Consider the following 27,101-nt stretch of genomic DNA (forward strand, 5'->3'; position numbering starts at 1 on the left):
ATACCTAATATGTTTGTGATTTTTACTGTTTATTATGTTTTATATCCGTTCTAGGGAAAGGGGGGTGATTTGAACTTTTAATATTTTATTAATGTTTTTTATTTTTTAAACTTTTTTTTTCTTTTTTTTTCCACTATTTTTTAGACCATCTAGGGTACATTAACCCTAGATGGTCAGATCGCTCCTACCATATACTGCAATACTACAGTATTGCAATATATGGCATTTTTGCAGGTCATACATTACAATGAGCCACTGGCTCATTGTAACGAACCTGCATAAGCCACGTAGCCTCGTGTCAAAAGAAGACCCGAGGCTACCATGGTAACCGATCGCCGCCCACCCGATGACGTTTGGGGGCGCGGCGATCGGAAAAAAGATGGCGGCGCATGCACGCCGCCGTCTTTTAAATGCCGCCGGCGACGTTGAGAGGGTTAATAGCCGCGATCAGTGCAAGCGGTGGGGCATATTGCAGCAAACACCCACTGCTAATGCCAACGATCAGTGGTAGCACCGATCTTGGGTATTAACCCTTCCACTGGGAGCATTTAAAAGACAGCGGTGTGTGGGCGCCATCTGTGTTCTGATCGTCAATCCCCGGGATCAGTTGCCATGACAGACTCGGGTCTTCATCAAACCCGAGGCTGCATGGCATCTGCAGTTCTGGGGTTAAAGTACCCCAGTGGGTCTAAATAATATTATAAAAGTTTAAAAATAAATTTAAAAAAATATTTAAATGACCACCTACAACTGTGATCGTACCGAACCAAAGAATAAAGTAGATGTATTATTTCCAGCGCACCGTGATAGCACAATGATAGTCGTAAAAGCTGAGCCCACAAGTAAGTGATGCAAATGCATTTTTTTTGCCAATCTCACCACATTTGTAATTTTTTACCAGCTTTCCAGTACACGGCATGGAATAAATATTGTCACTGAGAAGTAACATTTGTTATGCAGAAAATAAGCCCTCACACAGGTCTGTACATGGAAACATTTAAAAGTAATGGACTTTTGAAGTCCATATTTCTTCCTTTTTTTCCTGTCTTTTTATACTTTTTTGGTGCATTGCAGTTTGAGACTTTTTGTAGATATTTTGAAATGTTTTTAATCGTCAGTAAGACACATTTATCTTCTAATCCAGATGTTCTAAATGTCGCAAATAACATTTATCATTTCTAATTGTCTAAAATTTGCAGCATTCTTTGGCCAATATGTGCCATACAAAATTCTTCAATTGGCATATAAATTGTATATATTCCATAGATTATTTCCATATATTCATAAATATTTCACTTCGAAGTCACTTTTTCTTTGGTGCAGCTGGTATATTCTTTTTTTTTTTTAACAGATATTTTATCTGTTACTATAAACAGTACTTAAACACAATCAAAGCCACATTATTTTGCTTCATGATATAAGAATTCAAAGCTGATATCTACTTAATAACCCAGAAATTATAGTTTGGTTACCATGAAGGTAAATAAAGCATAGAATATGGATTCATGTAACCATGCAAAAAGTATTTATTTGGTGAGAAGCAAATGTGATGCAAGTTGCACAATATATATACAGGCAGTCCCCGATTTACAAACAAGATAGGGTCTGTAGGTTTGTTCTTAAGTTGAATTTGTATGTAAATCGGAACTGTATATTTTATCATTGTAACCCCAGCCAGAACTTTTTTGGTCTCTGTGACAATTGAATTTTAAAAAAGTTGGGTTGTCATAAGAATCAGGATGAACAATAAATCTTCATTACAGACACCTGTGATAACTGTTATAGCTGATCATTGTAGCCTAGGACTAAAGAATAATAAATTACCAATATCCAGAGATCCGTTTGTAACTTGGGGTCGCATGTAAGTCGAGTGTTCTTAAGTAGGGGACCGCCTGTATAATGAGTTTTGTACATTACGTTCCACATTCTCCAAAACTTGAATGAACACAATGTTCAAATTAATTTGTTGCTTATTATTATGCATAAGGCTGGTTCCAGGGAAAAAAATTTGGTATGGCAAGAGAGCGACAAAACTGTTGACGAGGATTTGCCATTATAGGACAGAGTTGAGTCTGACTGGACTGAGTATAGGGAGGGGAGCAGCAAATGCATAGTCTTTGGTGAAAACAAGGAATATTGTAGAGAGGAAAAAGAGATGAGTTTCCAAGAACAGAAGACACCCTGTTAAAGAAGGAAATTGACATAGTAGTACATATAAATAAAAGAAGGGACTATAAAATTATTCTAGACCTAAACCAGTCTTGTACACAATACAGTGAGGCACCACATAGTTGGGTTCATGTCAACCTTGGTTTTTATTGTTTTCACCCAAAAAGAAAGTAAAGTAAAGTGAACTTCTCACTAGATGCAGAAGTATTTACTGATGTGATTAAGAAAACTATTCTTATAAATGATCAATAGCTTTATTTGTATAAATAAAGAATAACAAATATAAATTAAGCCAATGGGAAATAATTCAAGTATCATTTCTTTACAGCACAGAGACTGTACACTGCTTATAATGAGCTAAAGTGTTTGCCCCCATCAGACAAAGATGTTATTTGTTATAATAGCCTGTGTCTGCTGCCCCAGAATGAGTAGACTACATTCTACTGATGAATTCACATGACAATTGTAGAGATCAATACTATGTAATGGAAAACATTTTGTTTGTTTTTTTATTTAATCACCTAATATATATATATATATATATATATATATATATATATATATATATATATATATATATATATATATATATAGAACATTTGCATAGTGGAATATATTGCTAAATACACATTGGATTGAAAAACTAAAAATATATGTGTCTAGTATTTTTTACAAATTCAAGAATTTAATGTAGAGCATTTGAAAACTTTGTAGGCAACAAAAAAATCCTGATCAGATGGGAGGAGACTTAAGTTGTTCAAGCTCTCCGAAGAGTGAGAGACAAGGGGACACATATTAAACCAACACCCCCAAAGAGAACAGAAAACTACTAGTCCCTTGTCGTTGTTCTTGAGTTAGGTGGATGTAGTTTCTACATAAAAAAATAGATTCCCCCTACCACTCTCCATGGAGGTGAAAATACAGGGTCAACTTTAATATAATTGGATAGATTTTTAAGAAATACTTTTATTTTTTTATATTTTTGATCCGATGTGTATTTCTTAAGATATATGAATTTTTTTTCCCCCATTTTTATTTTCAGCTATTATAGAGCCATCTGTCAATGACAATGACTTGAATCATAGATTAAATTAATTTCATTTTTTCCTGGAGAATCCGAGTCTACAATAAAAAATATCAGATCGCACCATCAGGGGGCCAAGGTAGGGGGCCAAGGTAGGGGGCCCGAGTTTGGTATTATTGGATAGATTTTTAAAAAAATAATGACATGTATATTTTATTTTTTGATCTAATGTAATTTTGCAAGATATTCCACCATCCCGACGTTTCTGTTGACTTACTGTTTTAGATATATATCTAAAAACACGAAAAAATGGCAGCACTCAGAGATTCAAAATGTGGCAAAAACTTACTTGTTTATTCACACGTGTCAAGGCTATATTTCGGCTCATTACACCTGGAGCCTTTCTCAAGCCCTTCAAGACTTTACTGTTGACTTACTGTAGATATATGTACAGTAATCCATTCATACTTGGATTTAATAGTCTGCCAAATGTATCTTGTAATGTTAAAGTTGCATATTTTAGCCACCTCCACTCTGGTATTTTTGTTTAGTATTGGTTTATTATTATTTGTGACCTCAAACCAGATGTGGAACTAAGTAAAAAATAAGATGATCAATAATTTAATATCCATAATCAACCTAATCTTGACATTTCTTTTTAGGAATACTGATGCAGTAGATGAACCAAGATACAAGTGTGTAAAAGCCAGTGATTGTAACTGTTCTAGAAGAATATCTTTTCTGGTCATCTGATTCTCCATGATAATTATTTAATAGCTTTAGCTAGCACATTTGCAGAATAATTTAATAACTATAAAATATCTGTAAACTTAACTAGTGGGATGTAATCAATGAAGAAGCCATTGTAAGTCCCAACCTGTTAATGGACTAAAATAGCAAAACAAGTTATACCTGCGAATTCGTCTTCTTGCCCTGCGGCGCTGGTAATCTCCACGGGAGAATGCCTCTAAGTTAGCAGGGTGCACAGCCCAGTAATGTCCTTTTCCATTGTCGCTCCGTCCAGCCTTAATAAAGCACTCATTAAGAGAAAGATTATGCCGCACGCTATTCCTCCAGCTCTTGTCCTAACACATACATCAAATGTGGTTAGTACAAACTTGTCATTTTTATGTGATCCATGGAGAAATAAGTCTTACTGTTTGAAGGATATATTATTACACACTGATATTAAAACATACTGAACTTTCACAGATTAAAAGGCATATAAAATCTACCTATATTAAAAGCAGAGGCGTGATGATCAATATTATTACATGATTTTAGCTATTGTTATAATTTATAGTACTACTGTTAATAGTGAATCTAGCAATTTTCCCTCTGCAATAAAACTATTTTGACCATTACAAACCCACAGAGCTCTGTTGTATCAGGATCTTTATTTATTATTACTGCTTATTGTTTCTAATTTTATGGGGCAAAGAGCAAATGACACATAGCAAATAACATAAAAATTACATTATAGGCTATTAACGTTTTTACAAACTACCAGAATATGAAAATCGAATCAATTTTTTTTGCTTTATATGCACATTAATGTGAGTTACAATAAAGGTAATATTATATATGAATTGTACTATTACCTGATTATGGTAGTATGGGTAGGTGTCCATGATCCATTGGTATATGTCACTCAATTGCAGTCTCTTTTCAGTTGTGGACAAGATTGCTCTAGAAATCAGAGCTATGTATGATTGATTTGGCTTCTCAAGAATATTGCTGTCTTCTTTCATTGTTCTCTCCATGTTTTCCAGTTTTATTTTATCAGAATTATTTGTGGGAAGTATCATTGGGCTCTCTTGACTGCTTATAGGGTGATCCATTCTTTGTTCTGTTTGGTTATCCTCGGTAACCCTGCTATTCTGTGGTACTTCATGATTTGTGGCAGACTTCACCAATAAGTTTGCAGGGAAATTAAGTACTTCTTCTTTGCTTTGAATACTTTCTGCCAGGCATCTTTTATCATAAATGCTTTTCTCATTCTGTGCAGTGGTCCAGCCCATTAAGGAATCTATTAAAAAAGATGCTCCCAGTTTATGGACAGCAGATGACATTCTGTGTACTGTAAAATAAAATAATTCTGTTTCTTTTGTAAATTTCCTATTTACTTAATGAATCTTTTCTTATTATTTGAACTGAATGCTTCACACTTCACTCTCTCTCACTTCGTACTCTCTCTCAACGGGCATCTGTGCCTTCTGCAATAGGCACATATTACGAGTTCACTAATTGCATCTGTTTATCCTTAGAAGCTTTGTTATCTGTGAGGATTTACACCCTAATCCTAAAAATAACATGATTAATGAACATGCCAAACACGAAGCCACACATCAAACATGCCATAATACACACATATAATGGTTGACTAGTTTAAGTAAATGAATGTAATTGTTTGTATAATTAAAAGTTATACAATTTCCTAATATACAGTTATATTCATAAATATTTGGACACCGTTTACTGAAATATATTCAAGGTTTAGTTATATAATGGACATAAAGTCCAAACTTTCAGCTTTCATTTGAGGATGAAGGGTTTCAGCTCCTTAACATGGGTCACCCTATTTTTAAAGGGACCAAAAGTAAATGGACAATTGACTCAAAATCTGTTTCAAGGGCATGTGTGCACAATTCCTTCATAATGTTATTGTATAGTAAGCAGACGAAAGACCTTGAGTAGATTTGATGTGTGGTGCCTGCATTTGAAAAATTTTGTTGTAAAGAAAACAAATGCGATGAAAGGAGCTGCGAAAACATAAAACATCTTAGAAATTGATACAATTTAAGAAGTGGTAAAAGCTACATTTTGGTATATCCTGAGAAAGAAAGCAATGGTGAACTCAAATATTGAATATCTATACCGCACTCTCAACCTATTGGACAAACCCCTAGTGGGAAGTGTGCTCTGGTAATACCGTGTGCCCTTTGGTAAATATAAAAAATTGGATAAAATTAAAACGTATACCATGCACTACTCACTGTTTTTACTCAACATGTGTTTATTGCATGAAATTGCACATCACGAACAATTGAACATAAAATCACTTTATTATATGTAATAACATTGGGACATCACCATAGATCACATCAGGTAAATGGTATAAGATCCATCTTTGTATTTGTATAGTATTGGGGTCAAATGGCACCTTTAATAAAGTGCCTGGTTGCAACCTATACCGCTACTAGTGATGGAATAGCTAGCTAATGAAAAAGGGTTAGACACCCCGAAACACGCCTAGCAACCAATATAGACACATCTTACCTATCATTGTTATATCTCTGACAACCAGTGAATGCGGTAAATCAAACGAGAGACAATCATCGCAAAAGAAAGCCGGCTTCATTCAGTTTAGACGTCAGCACTAGGACCCAGAGGAATTCAGTTGCACGCTCCAGCACACTCCAACACATCTGCAGTTCATCAGAATGCGGAACTAGGAATGAGAGCATATGATTGCACAGCATCCCGAGTCCGCAGTGGTGCCGTAGCACAGTGGAGGCATTGTGGCGGCGAAGAACCGATGCAGGTAATACATAACCTATAAGGATATTACCCAACTGGAATAACTACAAGTGACCGAAGAGACAAATGCTAAGTTGTGTTAAACAATCTACTAGTTATGTACTAGTGTTCACAAGTATGGGCCCCACCAGGTTACCTCTGGTCATCGGGGGGCGGCAATCGGTTGCCATGGACCTTCGTCAAACCCGAGGCTGCATGGTTTATGCATATTCGTTACAATGAGCCAGTGGCTCATTGTAATGAATCACATACAAAAGCGCCATATACTGCAATACAGTTGTATCGCAGTGTATGGCAGGAACAATCTGACCATCTAGGGTTAATGTACCCTAGATGGTCTAAGAAATAGTGAAAAAAAAGTAATAAAATATTAAAAATTCAAATCACCCCCCTTTCCCTAGAACTGATATAAAATATAATAACCAGTAAAAATCAAACACATTAGATATCGGTTCATCCCAAAATGCCCGATCTATCTGCCGGCGGTGACCTCCGAGAAGGGAAATGGCGTCCAATTGTCCGAAATGCGCCTTTTACATGACAAAAAAAAATGTAATCAAAAGTGATCAAAAGTGATCAAAAAGTCACACAGTCCTCAAAATGGTAGTAATGAAAATGTCGGCTCATTTTGCAAAAAATGACATATCACACAGCTCCATGCAGCAAAGTATGAAAAAGTTATTAGTGTCAGAAGATGGCAAATTTTTTTTTACCTTTTTCGTACACATTTGTTTAATTTTTGAAAATGTATTAAAATCAATAAAACCTGCATAAATTTGGTATCACCGCAATCGTACCGAAAGAAAAAATTAAGTGGAGCAGTTATTTGGAGTGCAGAGTGAATGTCGTAAAAACTGAGCCCACAAGAACGTGACGCACATTTGTTTTTTTTTTAATTTTTCTACATTTGGAATTTTTTTCCTGCTTCCCAGTTTATGACATGTTATAATAATATCACGGGAAAGTAAAATTTGTTACGCACAAAATAAGCTCTCACCCGGCTCCGTACACGGGAAAATGAAAAAGTTATGGATTTTTGAAGGTGGAAAGCGAGAAATGAGCGGAAAAAAAAAACCTGCGTCCTTAAGGGGTTAAAAGTTGACCCCAATACTATACAAATACAAAGTAAGATCTTATACCATTTACTTAATGTGATCAATGGTGATGTCCCAATGTTATTACATATAATGTTATTTTATGTTCAATTTTATGATATGCAGAACAATTGTTACTGGTGAACTCAACAATGCAAAGAGACCTGGAGGCCCACAAAAGACAACAGTGGTGGATAATTGCAGAATGATTTCCATGTTGAAGAAAAATTCCCCCGCAACAGTTAACAACACTCTCCAAGATGTAGACACATCCAAATTCAAATCTACCATAAAGAGAAGTAAACACAGGGTTCGCTGCACGTTACAAGCCACTCATAAGCATAAAAAAGCTAGATTGGCCTTTTCTGAAAAAAAAAACCATCTAAAAAAGCAAACATAGTTGTGGAAGAACATTCCTTGGACAGATGAATCTAAGATGAACCTCTACCAGAATGATGGAAAGAATGGTATGGCGAAGGTGTGTTAAAGCTCATGATCCAACCACATCATCTGTAAAACATGGCAGAAGTAATGAGATGGTATTCACGGCTGCCAGTGGCACTCGCTCACTAGTGTTTATTGATCATGTGACACATGACAAAAGCAGCTAAGTGAATCCTGAGGTATTCACAGACACATTGACCCACATTTATTAAAGCGTTTGTGCCAGATTTCTGTTTGAAAAAAAAAAGTACAAACTGCTGGCACATGCAGGGTCGGACTGGGGTGCCTGGGGCCCACCAGTGAAATTGATTTTGGGGGCCCACCTACTACTACATAGAAATATTCTGGGATAACGGAATTTCTAATCTAATTTCTAAAGGGTAAGCTAATCCCTTTCTCCCTCCCTCTCCGCTAATGCTCGGCTCTTGGTTTGTGTACAGGGCCTCCAATGGTGACGTTACCTCAGGGCATTAATGTTAGGGATAGTATAACAGTTATACCTTGTTTCCCGGGCTTTCTGCTGGTGGCTGGGCTGTGGTTAGGGATGTAAGTGTTTGCACTGCACACCAACCTTCCATTAAGGAAATGCTGAAAACCTTTATAAGAACTGATGACCATAACCCTACTCTGGCACCACATAGACAAGTCACACCTGGCTCTTTGACCCTATAGATATAACCGTACATAAGCTGAGAATGTGGTGACAGGATATCTTTAACAACTTGGCCCTTCGTGTTATTAGGTTTCTAAATTTCTGGAACAAATTGAACAGTATTTACTATTCCATGCTGTGTACTGGGAAAAAAAATCCAAATGGGGTGAATTTGGTAAATAAAAAAACCCCACACATGGTTTATTTTATTTATGGGCTTGGTTTTTATATGGCTTACACTCCTTTATTCCTTGGGTATGTGCGATCATGGGAATAACAAATTTATACACCATCTTCTGACACCAATTACTTTCGTACTTCAGCGATCAGAGCTGTGTAAGTTGACATTTTTGCAAGATGAGCTGACATTTTTATTATATGCAATAACGTTTCATCATTTAAAGGCGGGAAAGTTGTGCTGCCTCACAAACTAAAAGAAATGGAAATTTCGGTAAGCAAATTTCCTCCTTTTTCGTCCGTTCGGCAGCACGCATATGGGACTTAGCAAGCAGTACTTATGACAGTACCTTAAAGGCTTAACATGCAGGACACTAATACTCTGGTACTGTAGAATGAGCTTGCACTGAGTACTATGTGACCACACTATAGGCGACAATTACTCCATGTCATAAATTTTTGGACTCTCCAAAAATTGATACCAAGCCAGCAACAGTAGATGAAGAATATTAAAATAGAAGATGACATCAGAATATTATTGGCACAATTCCTAAAGTAGACACTTGTTTTGAAATTCATATAAGCGGTATCACTGGGATTTACACACAAAAATCTGCCAGGATAATCTGCAACAAAGGCACTGGAAGCAGTGCTTTCCCTATCTAAACAAATTTACCCCCCCCCCCTAATCAGATATACCCTTAAGATATAGCCCATATCAATAAGAACAAACTGGAACATGAGTGACAGATCACTCCATGGTACATACCTTAAGTCCCAGGATACCACGGCAGAGAGAATGACGATCGCACACCAAGGGGAGGTGCCAAGAGCCCTCCATCCCTCCCATATGGCTGTGATTGGTCGTTCACCCGCAGCTCCGGTCTCACGTCACTATGTGATGTTCAGTCTTTTGATTGGACCAGAAGGGAGGCTCGTCAGCGGTGACGAGCAGGGGGAGTTGAATATTAACAGGACATTGCCGGCGCGCGCCACGGCTAGTACATACCGGGCGTGCACTCGGGACGGATGTCTCATCACCCTAGTTTAAACATGCCTAATAACAGACCCCTGAGGAATCTCTGGCAATGAGGAAACGCGTAGGGTCAATTGTCAGCTGCCAGCTGATGTCAGATAGCCGCGTTAATATGAGAAAAGAATCGGAGTAGCCAGAACAAATAGAAAGTGTAAACACTTTAATGTTACACACTGGTTACTAGCGGCACAACAATATCCATCAGCTGTTCTATTTGAAAGACACAGTGTAAAGTGTGGAACACGACCACACTCACACTGTGCTTCAAAACTTTCTGTCCTTTGAGTCTAGTGGAGACAACGGCAGCAGAAGGTTGCAGTGTATACATACACTATCGTGAGGACTATTAAGAGCCTAAAACTAGGTCTAAAGCCCACGATTCAATGTCACCAAACTGGACAAATAAAATGACAGATTGTTGTTAAATAATAAATAAAACATCTGTATTTACAGTCCTGCAAAATCTTAATTTTAGAAAAATAAAAGCTAAGTTTTATTTTTAACAAAAAATACCTCCAACCACAGTGAATTTACAAGGAGAGGGATCCTAGTCGCCTGTTGCAGCACTGCCTTGTTGAAGGCTGAAACCTTAGGAGGCAGAGAAGTCCATCCTGCAGAGATTTATAGATGAGGATGGAGAGGACCACGTGGCTGCTCTTTAGAGCTGAGACGTGACAGAGCTCAGCTAAAGAAGCTGATGTAGAGTTGGCTCTCAGTCTGGAGCTTCGTGACCAGAAAGACTCAACAGCATCTCATGGAGTCCATGATCCATGTGGACAATTTGCCCCCTTTTTAAGGTTCTTTGAAATTGTATTGTTTGAAAGAATTGTTTTGAAGACTGTAGAAATGCTGAGCAGGAAACTGGATGAATGCTGAGCAGGAAAGTAACATGATGGTTTCTGGCAGAATGTTAAGGTAGGAATCCTCGAAGGACAGTGCTTGAAGTTCTGTAATCCTCCTGGAAGATATTGTGGCCATCAAGCATGAACATGATAGGCTGGCTCATGGATTCTCCTGGTCTTAGACCTTTAGTGAAGCCAGAAGATGTATCCTTTGTGAGCAGGCGCCCAGAAACCTCCACTCAGCGTTGGCCAGGATGTGTCATGTTACGTCACATGTCTTCATGCAGGAAGAAGATAGGACAACCCGCCGCCTGGACACACAGGTGGATTGGCCAGGTGAGGCAGGCTAAGGGACAGGCAGCAGCTGCAAGGACATAGAGGTACTCATCCGCACCTCCTAGGCCCCCTTAGCATTGTAGCTGCGGCAGCAATGGTCAATAGGGACAAGTCCCCCTGGGTACACGGCGTGCATAATTTATGATTCGGACGTGGGTCTTGGGCTGGCCCATTAACATCACCGCCACGGTTGCTACGGCAGTAGTAACGCCACTGATACTGAGTATTCTGGATGTCAGAAATATGACTAAGGATACGTCAACGGCTGAAGATTCGCCTCTGCTTAGGGCAAGGTTTTGCATTCTCTTGTACATTGGGGACTTCAGTAACCTCTTTACAGTAAACTACTTATGCAGGCAGCAGCACATTGTGATTGCTGCAGATGAGATAGACGTGTTAGAATAATAACATAGAAGTACACTCACCAGCCACTTTATTAGGTACACCTGTCCAACTGCTCGTTAACACTTAATTTCTAATCAGCCAATCACATGGCGGCAACTCAGTGCATTTAGGCATGTAGACATGGTCAAGACAATCTCCTGCAGTTCAAACCGAGCTTCAGTATGGGTAAGAAAGGTGATTTCAGTGCCTTTGAACGTGGCATGGTTGTTGGTGCCAGAAGGGCTGGTCTGAGTATTTCAGAAACTGCTGATCTACTGGGATTTTCACACACAACCATCGCTTGGGTTTACAGAGAATGGTCCGAAAAAGAAAAAACATCCAGTGAGCGGCAGTTCTGTGGGCGGAAATGAGGTCAGAGGAGAATGGACAGACTGGTTCGAGCTGATAGAAAGGCAACAGTGACTCAAATCGCCTGCCGTTACAACCAAGGTAGGCAGAAGAGCATCTCTGAATGCACAGTACGTCGAACTTTAAGGCAGATGGGCTACAGCAGCAGAAGACCACACCGGGTGCCACTCCTTTCAGCTAAGAACAGGAAACTGAGGCTACAATTTGCACAAGCTCATCGAAATTGGACAGCAGAAGATTGGAAAAATGTTGCCTGGTCTGATGAGTCTCGATTTCTGCTGCGACATTCGGATGGTAGGGTCAGAATTTGGCGTCAACAACATGAAAGCATGGATCCATCCTGCCTTGTATCAACGGTTCAGGCTGGTGGTGGTGGTGTCATGGTGTGGGGAATATTTTCTTGGCACTCTTTGGGCCCCTTGGTACCAATTGAGCATCGTTGCAATGCCACAGCCTACCTGAGTATTGTTGCTGACCATGTCCATCCCTTTATGACCACAATGTACCCAACATCTGATGGCTACTTTCAGCAGGATAATGCGCCATGTCATAAAGCTGGAATCATCTCAGACTGGTTTCTTGAACATGAAAATGAGTTCACTGTACTCAAATGGCCTCCACAGTCACCAGATCTCAATCCAATAGAGCATCTTTGGGATGTGGTGGAACGGGAGATTCGCATCATGGATGTGCAGCCGACAAATCTGCGGCAACTGTGTGATGCCATCATGTCAATACGGACCAAAATCTCTGAGGAATGCTTCCAGCACCTTGTTGAATCTATGCCACGAAGAATTGAGGCAGTTCTGAAGGCAAAAGGTTCCTTCAGTTCAAATATGGACTTTGCTCATTGAAGCACATCTATGGTAATAGGCGTTTGGCCAGGGCTCTTGTCACTTACTCACTTTTGTTAGCTGAAATCAGGGGAAATGTTTCCAAAAATACATTTATAGACTTTCATTACTCTTCTTCAAATTTGAAGTTGAAGATTCAGAAGTTCGATGGAAATAACCAGGCCTCCAGGTATGGAACCTTTATTGATGTTACTGGCAATGCAGTGGGCAGGAGTCTGAAGCGCTATCCCGGTGTTCTCCTGATGTGGAAGCAGGATGGGAATATGAAGATCTGATAAGACAGTTGATGCCGCGCAGTGATACCTCTGTGGCAGAGATATACAACTAGCAGATTGCTGGTCAGGATCTGTCAGGTGGGAAGGTTAGAGTGTATACTCAATGTATTGTTGAGGACACCAGGTGTCTGATAAAGACTTTGGCCAATCTGAAGAGAAGGACCTCAGTCTTCTTATTGCTCATATTACACCAGGCCAGATGCACTAACTCCCACGGTTTTGAGTTAAGTGGCTTTTCACCTACTCATGGAAGATAGTACACAGGGTCGGTTCAGACACACGCAATAAGTTGATGTGATGGAACGTCAAACTCTTCCCGTTCTTCCTGTTTTTTTTGAGTTTTTATATCTTGAAAAGGACAGGGCCTGCAGCCAGGATCTTGCCTTAACTGTGGAATAAATACTTTAGACTGGCAAAAAAATGTTGAAAATTCAAATAATCCTTTTGCTGGGGCGTCCTTATTCCAGAGCTTTGTCCATACAGCTGTTTTTTTCCCAAGGCCAAAGCAACCAGGACTTCAGAAGAATCCTTAATGCTGGTAATAGAAGCATCAGATTGGTATTGTGACAGGTCACATGGCCAGTAGTGACTAAGAGTAGGATTTCATCCCTTGGTCATTGGACCTCTAATGCCGTTATCAGGTGTGGTCCATCCACGCTGAAAATATTTAGACAGGACTGGGTGAGTAGGGAAGACGTCATCATCAGTGATTGGAAAGTAGAATCATCCTTTCCCTGTTGTTTCTCTTTAGTATCTTTCGTGGATTCCACTGGAATCTGGGTCCACATCCTCAGAAGGAATATTCCTATAAGCGAGAATGTGCAATAGAGGATGTATGGAGATCTAGAAGAAAAGGAGAGATCTCCTGTGAGATGATCCATCATATCAAGGCTTCAGCCTGGGATTTGTGTGGATCTCTGGATCTGTATCCAAGGGTAAACAAAGTAGAATATATATTGGACTCATTCTCAATAGACCTCTGCCTAGTTTTCCTCCTCTTTCCACCTCTCATAGGGGTCAGGAGAGGCCGTCTAGTGAAAACACAAAGGACACATTAGTATGAGGTAAAGATGTGTACAGACAAGCCATAGGCAGCCGACATCACTGTATGAGGAGTTCTGCTGCCGGGATATGAGAGGATCGCTCTCCAATGCCATTCATGTAGAGCAGGCTATGGAGAACATACATATAAGCAGAACTTAGAGATTCTGGTATCAGTCTGCTCTGCATCATTATTACAGTATTTTACTATGTATACAGATCATAGATACCTGCACATTTCACCAGATAGAGGCCGTGGGTACAGTGTATAAACACACAGGCCATGTTCTTTACTTACCAGAGGCCGAGTGCATGCACATTACATACCGGAGGTCTAGTCCAGAGAACAATGGTTAGTAAATTCACAGTGTAAAGATCACAGATTATACACATGAAATTCTGGTAAATTCTGGTAAATTCAAGCAGAGCTCACAGAGAAGAGTGAAATTGATCCAGCACTCGTATCAAGGATTTAAAAACGTCATATTCTTTATTTTAATCCATGGTAATAAAAAACAGTAAAAAAAAAATTTTTTTTTCAAATATACCACACGTATGGAGCCAACAATGTGCATAAGAAACACCAGAATGTCCAGCACAAGAGTGCAGGCCAACCAGCTCCTCACAATTTATATCCCAGGAGCTGACATGTAGCGTTCCCTGTAATGCAAGTGATAGCAGGGTCAGGTGATATCAGGGTATGACATGCGTAAATCTCTGTACAACATGTGGTAACTGTAAAAAAAAACAAAAAACTATAATATGCAGAGATCTCTAGCAGGAGAAAACAGGTTAACAGGAGATACTAGCAGTGATCTCATGTGTCAGTGATGTATGGTAGATACAGGGATAATAGCTGAGGCTGTGGTAAGGACAGGATAGCTGTGCAGGCTCTTACCTGGGCTGCGGCCTATGCAGAAGGCGATCCAGGCGTCCAATGGTGAGGCACGCAGGGTGATGAACCACAAGGAGATTGAGGGGCGATCTAATGCGCCAGGTACATGGTGGCCGATACACACCACAACCTCAGCTATTACCCCTGTAAAGACAGGATAGCTGTACAGGCTCCTATGCAGGAGGCGATCCAGGCGTCTGAAGGAGAGGCATGCAGGGTTAATGAACCACAAGGCCCAGCAGGTGGGAGATGCAGGAGCGATCTCATGTGTCAGTGATGTGTGGTAGATACACAACACAATCTGTATTATTACCCCTGTAAGAACAGGATAGCTGTACAGGCTCTTACCTGGGCTGCGGCCTATGCAGGAGGCGATCCAGGCGTCCGATGGAGAGGCATGCAGGGTTAATGAACCACAAGTCCCAGCAGGTAGGAGATGCAGGAGCAATCTCATGTGTCAGTGGTGTGGTAGATACTCACCACAGTCTGAATTATTACCCCTGTAAGGACAGGATGGCTGTACAGGCTCTTACCTGGGCTGCGGCCTATGCAGGAGGCGATCCAGGCGTCTGATGGTGACGCAGGGTGATGAAGCACAAGGCCCAGCAGGTGGGTGATGCAGGTGTGATCTCATGTGCCAGGTACATGGTGGCAGATACACACCACAGCCTCAGCTATTGCCCCTGTAAAGACCGGATAGCTGTACAGGCTCCACCGGGACCGGATGCAATGGTATACAGCCCGGGCCGGTGCATCCAATTGCTTTGTGTAAAGACACAGTGGAGCTAGAAAACTTATTATCTGGATAGTTTTTTTTTTTTTTTTTTCCTGTGTAGACACACAGGACCTGAACTCTTCTGTAATACCTAAGAGAAAAAGAAATACAAGGGTTGTGTGTGTGCTCCGGCCTTATATAGGTGGAGTCAGCCAAGACACTAATTGTTTAATTGTCTACTGCTGCTTGTTAACCTGTTCTCTTCTGAGTTGTACCTAGGGGATAAATCCCATATGTGTGCTGCGGATGAAAAGGAAACAGCTGTATATAGAGAACAGGAAAACCCATTTGGGCATGTGCATGAGGCTTTAGGCACCCTGCTCTCCATAGAAAGTTGTGCTGCTCAGTTTTTACAGCCAAAGTTGTTTTTGTGGCCATAGCGCAGTACGGTGAGCACTTGTTGCGTCTTGCAGCTGTATATGTCCCAACAATGGCATTGTGCATGGGGAATTAGAGAAAGGGGAATCAGGGAAAAAAAAAAAAATTACACTCCCCTCTTGTTTTTTCTAATTGCCCCTTCCATATACTGCAATATTATTGTATTGCAGTATATGGAGAAATATTTATACATTTGTAAAAGTGTGCCACTGCCACAGATCAACAGCAATGACAGGTCTTCAAGTCTTAAAGACTCCAGGCCGTCGTGGCAATCGCTAAATCGCTCCGCAATGATGTCTAGCGGTGCGATAAGCAGAGCCAATATTATGGCGGTGCTCACCGCCGGTGGCAAACGAATAACAACCGAGATTGTTGCCACTGGGTGCAATATGCAGCAAACACTTGTTTGTATGACTAAGTTAGTCATAGGATAGGGCCTAACTTGCTGATAGGTGGGTCCGAAATATTCCTGTCGACCATGGCCGGGCTGCCCCGTTCAGCTTGATGGAGTTGACAGAGATTACAAAACGCTGTACTCATCATTGAGACCCCCCCCCCACCAATCAGCAAGTTAGGCCCTATCCACAAGCTAGGGCCTAACTTGCTTTGTAGCAAAACTCCTTGAACTGCTTTCTGGACAGGCATTTTTAGCGAATTTTCATGGTTATTGGTCTAAGGGCTCTTGCACACAGTGGAGTGGACGGGATTCCCTGCATTATATAGAAATAACGCATAAACGTTCTCTCTGCCAGCCAGAAAGCTGCGGATTAACTATTACAGTTCCAGATTGTGCCACCATACAGCACGTTAACATGGACTGCACACTGTTGTGCGGGGGATTCTCAGGGTCATTGGAAGAGTCCATGGAAGGACCAGCATGTTGACTACATGGGATTTGAGTGAACCATAATTTTACCATGGGTATACGTAGCCTGTTCGCTGTTTTGCTTTCCTACTTCCCATGCCTGGAAAGCGGACAGAGTTCAAACATTCTTGTCCAGCCAGTGAATGTTTTTGACCAGTTTTACTATGGTTCAATTGGATCCTGACTGCTAGCTCTTTCAGGTGAAATAGAACATTATGAGGACCATGATTTGGCTGCAATTTCCATTAATAAAGTTGTGTACATGGGGCCTTACACCGCACAGAAAGAGAATGTTTATATGGGTGCAAGAAGTACAACTTGGGTTGCCTCAGTCACCCCTTTTGAACCCTCGAGCTCTTGGTGGAATTGGGGGATGTTTTCAAACGGTCGACATTGGGCTACTCAATGGCGACTTAGTCTTCTTCGAGGAATGGGTGGGGTGTAATGGGAGATGACCCTTCCTCACTGGAGGAAAAAAAAACAAAACAAAAAAACAGACAGTTGTAGTTGTCCTTGATCACTAAACTTAAGGAAGAATCTAAATTGAAAACAAAGACCCCTGCACCAAGGTATGCCTCCTACAGACAAAGCCGAAATATTATCTTACTACCTATAGAAGTTTACTAGCTATAACTAGCAGAAAAGATTACACCTATTTGGCTACCTCCTCCTAGCAGCAGCTATACCCAAAATTTCTGTCACCCGTCGACACAAGGGAGGGAAATTTGGCTTTGTTAACTGTTCGGCTTTTCTGTGGGGCATCACAAATGAGCACTAACCAGCTCCACTCTCACCTCGGGTGCGAGGGAGGGAACCCCCCCCCCCCCAAATAACTGTATTTAAACACCAACTTAGACAAAGGAACTACAGCATTTTGTCCAAAGGTTGACAACCTCAAAAAGTTACAAGGCAGAAGCAACCTTGGTTTTTTTTATAGTTAGAAATGTGCACTACAATCGAGAAGCATGCAAGATTGATAAAGCTGACAGATTCAACACCAATGCCAAAAGTGACTGACAAAGGACTCCTAAAGCAAGTCTAGTAAACCATCACATAAATGTGACTTCAGTAATTCCAAGTAAATATACAATGTCAGAAGTTGGATATGTTTGTTCTGGAGTAAACAAACATCCTTAATGTGCCAGTTATCACATTCTGTTATAAACATGTATATAAATATATGAAAGACTTTTGAGCAACTGCATAATTGCAAATATTTTTATTGTAACAAACACTATCTGCGTTTTTCCTGTTAAATTTGGGAACAAAAAGAAAAAGACTTTAGTATTTTTGCAAAGCCTGTAAAAAACACCCCCCGCCCAAACCAAAAAAACAAAAAAAAACACAACATCTATAGAAAGAAAAAAACAAAAAACAACAGACACTAGAGACTGATTAGGAAGATTTAAAAACACTTAAATTAGAACAAGAAAATAAAACAAATGCAATCTCAAGGTGGACGATTTAGAACCAGTTCTACGTCTCGTCTTTCTCTGCAGCGGGAGGGGAGTAAAACATAAACAAAAATGTCTTTAGGGGAGGAGAGCAAGCACTGGCTCTGTGCATTTCATTTTGGTTAACACCAAGTAGTAGGTGGTTATACACATAAGCCATTTGCACAGTTACTACTTTTAATGAGATATAGTGCTATGTAATTATTTTAGCTTCTTTGGGGGAAGGGGTGGGGGGGGTCATTCAGGATGCCATAGTAGTTTAAGGATAGCATAGCTCACCATCTACATTATATTGAAAGTTGAGAAAATTCGGTGATAAGTCAAATTGGATATTTCATTGCACAATTATAAAAAATTGTTCTCGAGATTGTGAAAGTTTCAGAAGAAATGCATTCTAATATATGGCTGGGAGAACAATTTATTCCACACAGGCTACGGTAGGCTATGACCTCCAATAAGTGCAATAAAGATTTTGAATAGGAGGGCCAGGAGAAAAAGCGATAACTGACTTTAAGCCAAAAAAAAAAAAAAAAAAAAAAAAAAAAAAAAAAAAAAAAAAGAAGAATGACGACAAATGCAATCAATTTGTTGCACACAAAATTCAAGCAGAAACTGCCCTTGTGGCTGAATGCCAACTTTGAACTCACATGCAGACACTGTTTTCCATTACAATGCATGTTCTCAGCATGATTTCCAACAATTTGAAGAATTTTAAACCCAATGTCTGGAATTGTTACTATATATTTGATGCAACAAGCACAAGATATCTTTCTTTGAGCTGACTTGAGTAGTGATGATAAATTAACCAAAGACAAACAGAATACAAATAAGACCTGGTTACCTACCCATATAGGATTAGACAGTAAGAAGAGAATATCATTAAGATGCATTTCAGAGGTGCCTAAAGGCTGTGGTGAGATCCAAAAAGTATGAAGTTTGCTACTTATGTGCAGTATGCCAAGACTCTGGGAAGAGATATTCTCCTACAGCAGAAACAGGATTGCCTAAACATATTAGTCTTATGCAATTTAGCAAGTACAGTGCTTTTGGTTTATGATTATTAAAGTTATGGGAGAATTGCGATTTTATCTGTAATCTGCAAACATCTCCGGTCTTTTCCCCCCAAATGCCATGTTTTCTTGAAATTTTCAAGAAGAGTAAGAAGAGATTTGAAGAGGGGCATCAAAGTGAAGGTAAGGAAGATGATGTGGGGAGGAGTAAGAAAGTCTAGAGCAGCATTAACCCCTCCCCAAACTAGCATAGAAACAAAAACCTGAATAGCAGAGAGGTAGTTTGATTGAAAGCGTTGTGTAAACCCCTCTCCCACCCCTCAAATGTTGCTTACAAAATCTAAACACATCCCGCTTTTTGCATATTACTCAATAGAACAATGACCAAAACTGCTCTACAAATCTGCAGGAAGCCAAGAGTTAGTATATCAAGCAGACTTTTTCCATCCCCACAATGGCTCTGTCATCATCCCATTTCTTCTCTGAATACATATCTACAGCATTATTCTTTTCTCTTTAATGTTCCACCAAAACATTCACATCCCTTCAATGACAAACCAATTGTTCCAAATATTTAAACTTTACTACTTTGCCCTCTCTTGTTGCTCCCATTGGAGCACAAAAGAGGAAGATCGTCTGCATTACAAACTGGTGTCTGAAGGCAAGGAGAGTGGTTGAAAAGGAGGCATGGAATGGTTTTTTCCCCTCAGTCCGTCTCCTGGACCCACTTCCAATATACAATAATAAAAAAAAGAAAATAAAAAATAAACGGGGAATGAAGACAAAAAGAGAATTAACCCACTACAGGTCAACATGATGTTCTATGCCTCCTAAAATGTACAAGTAGAAGGGACACTTAAAAAGTTGTGAAGCATACAGGTCTTGGTAGGAAGAAGGGACAACAGCACCCAGCTGTGTCGTTTTGCAATTTCAAGGTCCAAGTCCACAGTACGAAAACAAAAAGGGGTCAGCAAGCCGATAAAAGCCCTTTTTCAAAGCAGCGTCTCTTATGTGGTGGGCGGTCCTCCTCTTCCTCTTCCTCGTCTTCTTCAGAGGAGGAGGATGAAGACGAAGAGCTGTCCAGTGTTAGGTCCACAACGTCTGGCCCAGGCTTCCCATTCTCAGCTGAAACTGTGCTGCTAGGAGGGGGGACCTTCGCAGTCATTTCTGGAGAACCTGAGAAACGATACAAACAACAATGCTTTAGTAACAACTTAATTATTCAAACAGAGTAAGAAGGTGGGAAGATCAACAGAGGTCTGAAGAAAGTATAGATCCAAATTTAGAGGGAAATACCTAAATCAAGAATCGGACAGTCTGGACTGTGGCTTCTCTCTTTTTCAGCTTTTATTGGACGCCAAGAGCCATCGACCAGAAATTCAATTTCATCTGCATCCTTACACTCAGCAAGGATCTTTGACAGAAGTCTGAAACATAAAAGATTGTTCATAAACAGGTTTAGGTGTAGAAGCATTGTAAGTAACTACTCAAAATATCCGTAACTTCAAGACATGGTTTGTGCAAGCAACTGTATGAGACATTCTGGAGACCAAAATTATAAAGCAACTGCCGCTAAAGAAATTATGTTTCAGTATTTTTTTAACCCTTTACATACAAATTACATTTGTAACAGTTCTGTTCAAGTTTAAAGCATCTGCATCAACATGCAAGGCAATCTTTATCTCACCCATCAATTATAAGCTGATCATATTGAGCTGGTTTGTCACACACAGGGCATGTCCAAGTTGGTTTTTTTTCATTCATTTGTAAATAGAAGACTGCATCAAAGCACTGCAAGTGGGCACAGGTTTCTGCTCGACATGGTACAGTTAACCGCATTTTTACAAGCTGTAGAATAGAGAGCAAAGTATTAGCTATAGTGTGAAGCAAATAAATACTTTTTAGTATAGAACTTTTTAGTTCCAACCTTTACTGTTAAATTTGCATGAGATTGGGGGGGGGGGGGTTTAGAGCGCGATTGTGCATTATTATATGAACAAATACGTACACAGAACAAAACTAGTAGTTTTTATTATCAAATTTAAAAAAAAACTGGGGGTGGAGGAGGTTGGTGTTGCAACATTTCAGCAAAGCAGTGGGGATATACCTCCAAATATCGCTATTGCATGAGGATAAGGGGGGGGGGCCTGGTGTAACTGGTATTTTACTAAAACTGTCTCATTTATGTCCATAAATGATGTTTGGCATTGTAGGTCAGCATCATAGCAGGGGACTAAGTCTTTCTTAGTGTGTTGCACACTTGGCTTTTGGGAGCTAACCACCGCTCAGGACCGGTCCAGGAGAATCTCAGTTAACGATAAAAGGGGGAAGAAAAAAAAAAAAAAAAAAAAAAAAGCGCAGTTACAATACCAATTGGAAAGAACGAATAGAGAATCTTTGGAGCTCCGGTCAGAAAAAAAATATATAAAAAAAATATATATCATTAAATGGCCATATCCGGAGGAAACCCACTTTAGTGATTTTTAAACCTGGGACATTGGAACATTAAACAGAACCTCCTGCTCACGACAAATAATCCATGTCTGTTGCATCTGAGGTTTTTTTTAAATCTTTTGTCTTACCGGACATATAAGTGACACTCTGACACCAGTCGTCGCAATCTCACTGTCTGGGTCTAGACGCAGCTTTTCCCTTACTGCAATGATTGAGGGAGAGGAAGAAAGAAAAAAAAAAAAAACAAAAAAAAAAAACTTTACAAAAAGCTTTTTTCCATAAAAATAAAATAGTTGAATAGTACAGTGCACTCATCCGCTAAAGCAAAGATCTGTGAATGTACATATATGGAAGATAATCCTAAATTGTAAACAGACTTAAAAGGGTTGCCATATTGCAGTCAAGGCTCAGACTAGAAAAAAAAATAAAAAATTCACAAATAATCTTACCAAGGGTCTTGCATAATTCAGGATGTTTTACTCCAATGGTCTTCAAACGTTGTAGAAGCTCAGTTGAAGTTCGCTGTCTTACCAAATACAAGCCCACCGAATAACTCTATTGAAAAAAGCTAAATATGTTAGGATGTGTGGGGGAGGGGTTTATAGAAACATTTACACAAAACTTATATGAAAGTACACAAAAATAAGAATAGCACATCAATTAACAGAAGGGTTACATACCAAATAAAATACAGAGTATAGATTGAGCATAAGCCGAGGAATCAAATTTTACCACAAAAAAAATAAATTGTGCCCACCATATTAGAGGGGGAGGGAAGATTTTTAAACTTACTCGCCTCCCATGACTTCTCTCCCGGCATGGCAGACAGAGGCACATCCATGCGCTAAGCACGCGCAAGCAGAAAACATGCATGTGTGTCTACCTGTATTGCCAGGAGGCCAAGGGGAGGATAGGAAAGGTTTTTTTTTTGGGGGGGGAAAAAAAAAAAAAAAACACACACACTATACAAAAAATGTTTGAAAGCATTTGACTTCAAATCCAGTTAAAGCTTAGTTCTGTTTTACTGACAAAGCCATGTGCCATATTGTGAGAGGAAGCAATTAGTACTGAATACTATTAAAAAGTATAAGGATCATTTATGAGAAAAAGTGAAAATAAAAATCAGATGATTGCATGTTCATGTCCCAAGGTGGAAACAGTAAATAAAAGTAAAAAAAGTTTAAAGAAATAGAGAAAAAAAAAAAAAAAAATTTCAATGAAAATCCCCATAACATAGACATAACACAAAAAAAAAAAGAAGTCTAAATCATAGCATAAACCCCACATATATAGCATCACCACGTCTAACAACCCGTAAAAGTAAATAATTATTGAACCTACACGATGAACGCCTTTAAAAAAATTAGCACGCCAAAAATGATTTTTACCAAAGGGGATACCAACCTCAAAATGGTAACACTGGAAAAAGCATCTCATCCCGCAAAAGAAATGCCGTCACATGGGCCAAATAACAAAACTAAAGTTTTATAGCCTACAAAAAGGGGCCAAAGAGGAAATCAAAATCCTGGCAGCTGCAGGGCGCTCCTTCTCCAACAAGTACCAACCCCATGTGGGAGAGAGGGAGGGGGGGGGGGGGAAAGAGTCTCTGTATATTTTATTTTTTTTTTTCTTTTGGAAATGTGTACATTTTAGGGCTAAATGAACATATAATCGAGAAAATTTGACCATGCTAAATTTCACCTCCATTTTGATGTAATTACCGTATATTCCGGCGTATAAAAAAAAAAAAAATCTTCTGTCTGGTCTGGGGTCGTCTTATACGCCGGTAATTGACCGCCCACCGTGTGTTCATGGTGGCGGTCGGGTCGCGCTGCATGGAGAGGGCTCACGGGCTGAGCCCTCTCCATAGCCGGCAAGTCTCTACTGCATATTGCAGCAAAGGCTTACCGGTAACACCGCTAGCACCGATCACGGGTGTTTTCACAGTGATGGCTGCCGACAAAGCTGCCAGCAGCCTCAAAAAGATAGCGGCGCATGGGCCGCCTGTGAGGGGTTAAAGAGAACCTGTCGGGGAAAATTAACCACCCAAAACTAAATATATTTTCATAAACTGCTAGTAGAAGGCATTGCCCCTCTACATGCCTGTAAACTTAATCATATCCTAAAGCTCTATGCAAATGACCGGAGATGGGTCCAATGAGTCAATCATATTCTGCAGTTAAGCTTATTCATGAGTGGAAGGCACAGCCACACCCACGTGCTTGACTGACAGCCTGTGTAATGATGTGACACTATTGGTGCCGGCTCCACCATGTGCTTCCTGGTTCTGGAATCCACACCCCTGCAGCCTGTGTGTGTATGAGATACTCCAATACACACAGCTGCATCCTAGCAGTTATACTAGCCTGCCATGCGGTTACACTACTTCTGTAGCTGGTGACTGTCAGTGTCAGCAGATAAAGCAATGCTTTACTAAACATACACACAGACATGAGCAGGGGGAGGAGAGGGGTAACATCACTTTCTCCATGTGCCTGATTTACATAATCAAGAAAATATAATGTTAGAATCATTAAAGTATGAAATAACTAGATAAAGGCTGGGATGGGATCCTTGTGAGCTGCTCCAACAGGTAGTGGTGACAGTAACAGACATACACACAGATACAAAGTGACTCTCTGTGGTTGCGTTCCATAGACATGTAAGCAGTAGGGGTACAGAGCATGGCTGTGCGCCCTCTGGCTTGTGCATGTGTAGTTCAGGATACTGAGAAGTGTGTTTTCCTCAACTGTTTTTGTTTGCGATATGGAAAACTTACTTTCAGATTAGAATTGATAGAATATATAGGATTTGTTAGAATTCGGACATTAGTTAGTGAAGGGTATTATTGCAGAATCACTTTGTACGGTACTGGTTTGAATAAACAACCTATGGTTGCTCCAATACCAGAATTTTGAGTGCGCCAAGATATTTAAAAAAGGTATCACAATCCAACCTGAGGTGTGTTCCTTTCGCTGCCCCCACCCTCTGCTTCCAATGTCCCCTTTGCCATTCCATTGTCTTCTCTTCCGCATTAATGCATGGTTCTATTGTCGGTAGACAATGTGATGACGCTCGCCATCAATAGAGCAGTGCATTAAGGTGGAAATTAAGTGAAAGAAGAGAAGACTGCTGCAAGGGGAATGAAGAAGGGGAGTATTGGTTTTTATTGCTTTTACAGAGGTCAGCCGCGGTCCGGAACCACGTGTTCAATTCAAATCAACCCCCTTTCCCTAGAATTCATAAATATAAATAAACAGTAAAAATCATAAACACATAGCACTGCGTCCGAAAATGCTTGATCTATTTAAATAAAATAACTTTTTTCACTGCGTTTTACCCCGTACATAGCGCTTGAAGTTGAAAATATCACTTTGCCATTTTGAAATATAAGTATGAGAAAGTTATTTGCGCCGGAAGATGTCAAACTCCACAAAAGATTTTTGTTAGGGACTGTCAAGCTCTCAAAAGGTCAAATCAAAGCAGATTTGCTGCAGAAGTTTTCAATTCAAGTTAGTCAATTCATCTGCATGGGGTAGTTTTAGCACCAGACATATTTCAGATATTTCTGCAATGGTGTAGGCGATACCTTATTCAGTATCAAATGTAGTACGAAGTAGGGTGTTGAGTGGGGTGTTGGCAAGCAAGTGCTATCCCTTGCAGATTGTAATCAGTGGACATCAGAAATTGAGGGTTGTACAAAAGTACAGGCTGTCCCCTACTTAAGGACACCCGACTTACAGACTACCTTTAGTTGAAGACTGACCCCTTTGCCCACTGTGACCTCTGGCGAAGTTCTCTGGATCCTTTACTATAGTCCCAGGCTACAATGATCATATGTAAGGTGTCTGTAGTGAATAATTATTGATAATCCTTGGTCCCATTATAGCAAAAAATGTTGAAACTCGGATTGTCACTGAGGCAAAAAATTTTTTTGTCTGGGTCTACAATTATAAAATATACAGTTTCAACTTGCATACAAATTCAACTTAAGAACAAACCTATGGACCCTATCTTGTTTGTAACCCGGGGACTGCCTGTATGCATAGAATTCTTTTTAGGCAGGTGAACATTTTGACTAAACCAACAGGGGTACTCTTAGTTTAAGTTACCTCTGTAGGGCTCACTTTATACATTCTGCATACATTTGCCTTTAGAGTAACCCAAGCATTCTTTCATAGAATTTCATGGAGAAAAAAAAAAAAAAAAAAAAAAAGGTAGATGAAAGTGCACTTATACCTTGCCATAGTTTCCCCAAGTGACAGTCACTCTGTTGCTAGCAGAAGACAGATACATGAGATTGGTAAGATTTATCGGTCGACATGGCCTCTTGGGTTCTACACCAGGTTTGTTTGAGGGGTAGTAGCCCTAAAAGAATAAAATAAATTCTTGATGACAACTAGTGCTTTGAAATGGTGAAGTTAAAAGATTATGTGATTATTAAAAAGGTGCATTTACGTACTGGCACTGAACAGTAGTTGTGATTGACCTTTACAGCAATGTTGGGAGGGTACTGATCCTCTTGTGGACAGCTAGTATCTGTATAACAAATCCTGAAAGAAAAACGTAATAATGCAAGTCACAGAAACACTTTGAATTATACACTAGAAAGTGAAGTCCTGGAGGTAACTTACCTCAAGACGACTTGAACAGATTTGGTGCCAGGTTGCAAATCCCTAAAAGAATAAGAATGAATAAGAAAAAATTGGAGACTCTAATTAACCCCTTAACGCCAAAGCCAATTTTCTCCTTTTGGACATGGCCCATTCTTTCAAATCTTCCCACTATAAGTGGGAATGAATACGGAACGCTTTGACATAACCAAGTGATTTTAGAATTGTTTTGTCAAGACACTTTGAAAAATTTTGGTGGCATGTTTTGCGTTTATGAAAAAAAATTGATATTTGGTGAAAATTTGGAAACATTCATGATTTTCGAAATTCAAAATGTTCCACTTTTATCATACATCGTCATAACAGCAAAAAACTTGATAACTAACATTCACTAAATGTCTGCTTTATGTCTCCATGGTT

The 27,101-nt window shown here is 39.8% G+C and overlaps 2 protein-coding genes across 4 annotated transcripts in view; both read right to left on the reverse strand.

The window, feature by feature from the left end:
* Window positions 1-1,215: 1,215 nt before the first annotated feature.
* Window positions 1,216-5,410, reverse strand: LOC140096275 (uncharacterized). Its single transcript, XM_072126580.1, has 3 exons — window positions 4,795-5,410; window positions 4,106-4,278; window positions 1,216-2,181 (listed from the first exon to the last, which is right to left on the reverse strand). Exons 1-3 carry the CDS (start codon window positions 5,263-5,265, stop codon window positions 1,977-1,979), a joined length of 849 nt encoding a protein of 282 aa, XP_071982681.1. The 5' UTR covers window positions 5,266-5,410; the 3' UTR covers window positions 1,216-1,976.
* Window positions 5,411-18,354: 12,944 nt separating this feature from the next.
* The window catches only part of PIAS4 (protein inhibitor of activated STAT 4), a 34,628-nt gene continuing 25,881 nt past the window's right edge, over window positions 18,355-27,101 (reverse strand). For all 3 annotated transcript variants that reach the window (XM_072113174.1, XM_072113180.1, XM_072113183.1), the window contains exons 4-11: window positions 26,703-26,744; window positions 26,531-26,621; window positions 26,308-26,436; window positions 22,518-22,623; window positions 22,197-22,270; window positions 21,302-21,462; window positions 20,911-21,041; window positions 18,355-20,790 (exon numbers count right to left, since the gene is read on the reverse strand). In XM_072113174.1, coding sequence (XP_071969275.1) covers window positions 20,582-20,790; window positions 20,911-21,041; window positions 21,302-21,462; window positions 22,197-22,270; window positions 22,518-22,623; window positions 26,308-26,436; window positions 26,531-26,621; window positions 26,703-26,744 — 943 coding nt within the window. In that variant the 3' untranslated portion in view covers window positions 18,355-20,581. The remainder of the gene's footprint in view (window positions 20,791-20,910; window positions 21,042-21,301; window positions 21,463-22,196; window positions 22,271-22,517; window positions 22,624-26,307; window positions 26,437-26,530; window positions 26,622-26,702; window positions 26,745-27,101) is intronic.

The sequence above is a fragment of the Engystomops pustulosus genome, chromosome 1, assembly GCF_040894005.1.
Source record: "Engystomops pustulosus chromosome 1, aEngPut4.maternal, whole genome shotgun sequence".
Taxonomy (NCBI): domain Eukaryota; kingdom Metazoa; phylum Chordata; class Amphibia; order Anura; family Leptodactylidae; genus Engystomops; species Engystomops pustulosus.

Coding starts and splice junctions, on each gene's coding strand:
- LOC140096275 (XM_072126580.1), bottom strand. CDS start 5,265: ATGTCATCTGCTGTCCATAAACTGGGAGCATCTTTTTTAATAGATTCC. Junction 4,279..4,794: donor ACCCATACTACCATAATCAG/GTAATAGTACAA, acceptor TGTATGTGTTAG/GACAAGAGCTGGAGGAATAG. Junction 2,182..4,105: donor GCAAGAAGACGAATTCGCAG/GTATAACTTGTT, acceptor CTTCTTTAACAG/GGTGTCTTCTGTTCTTGGAA.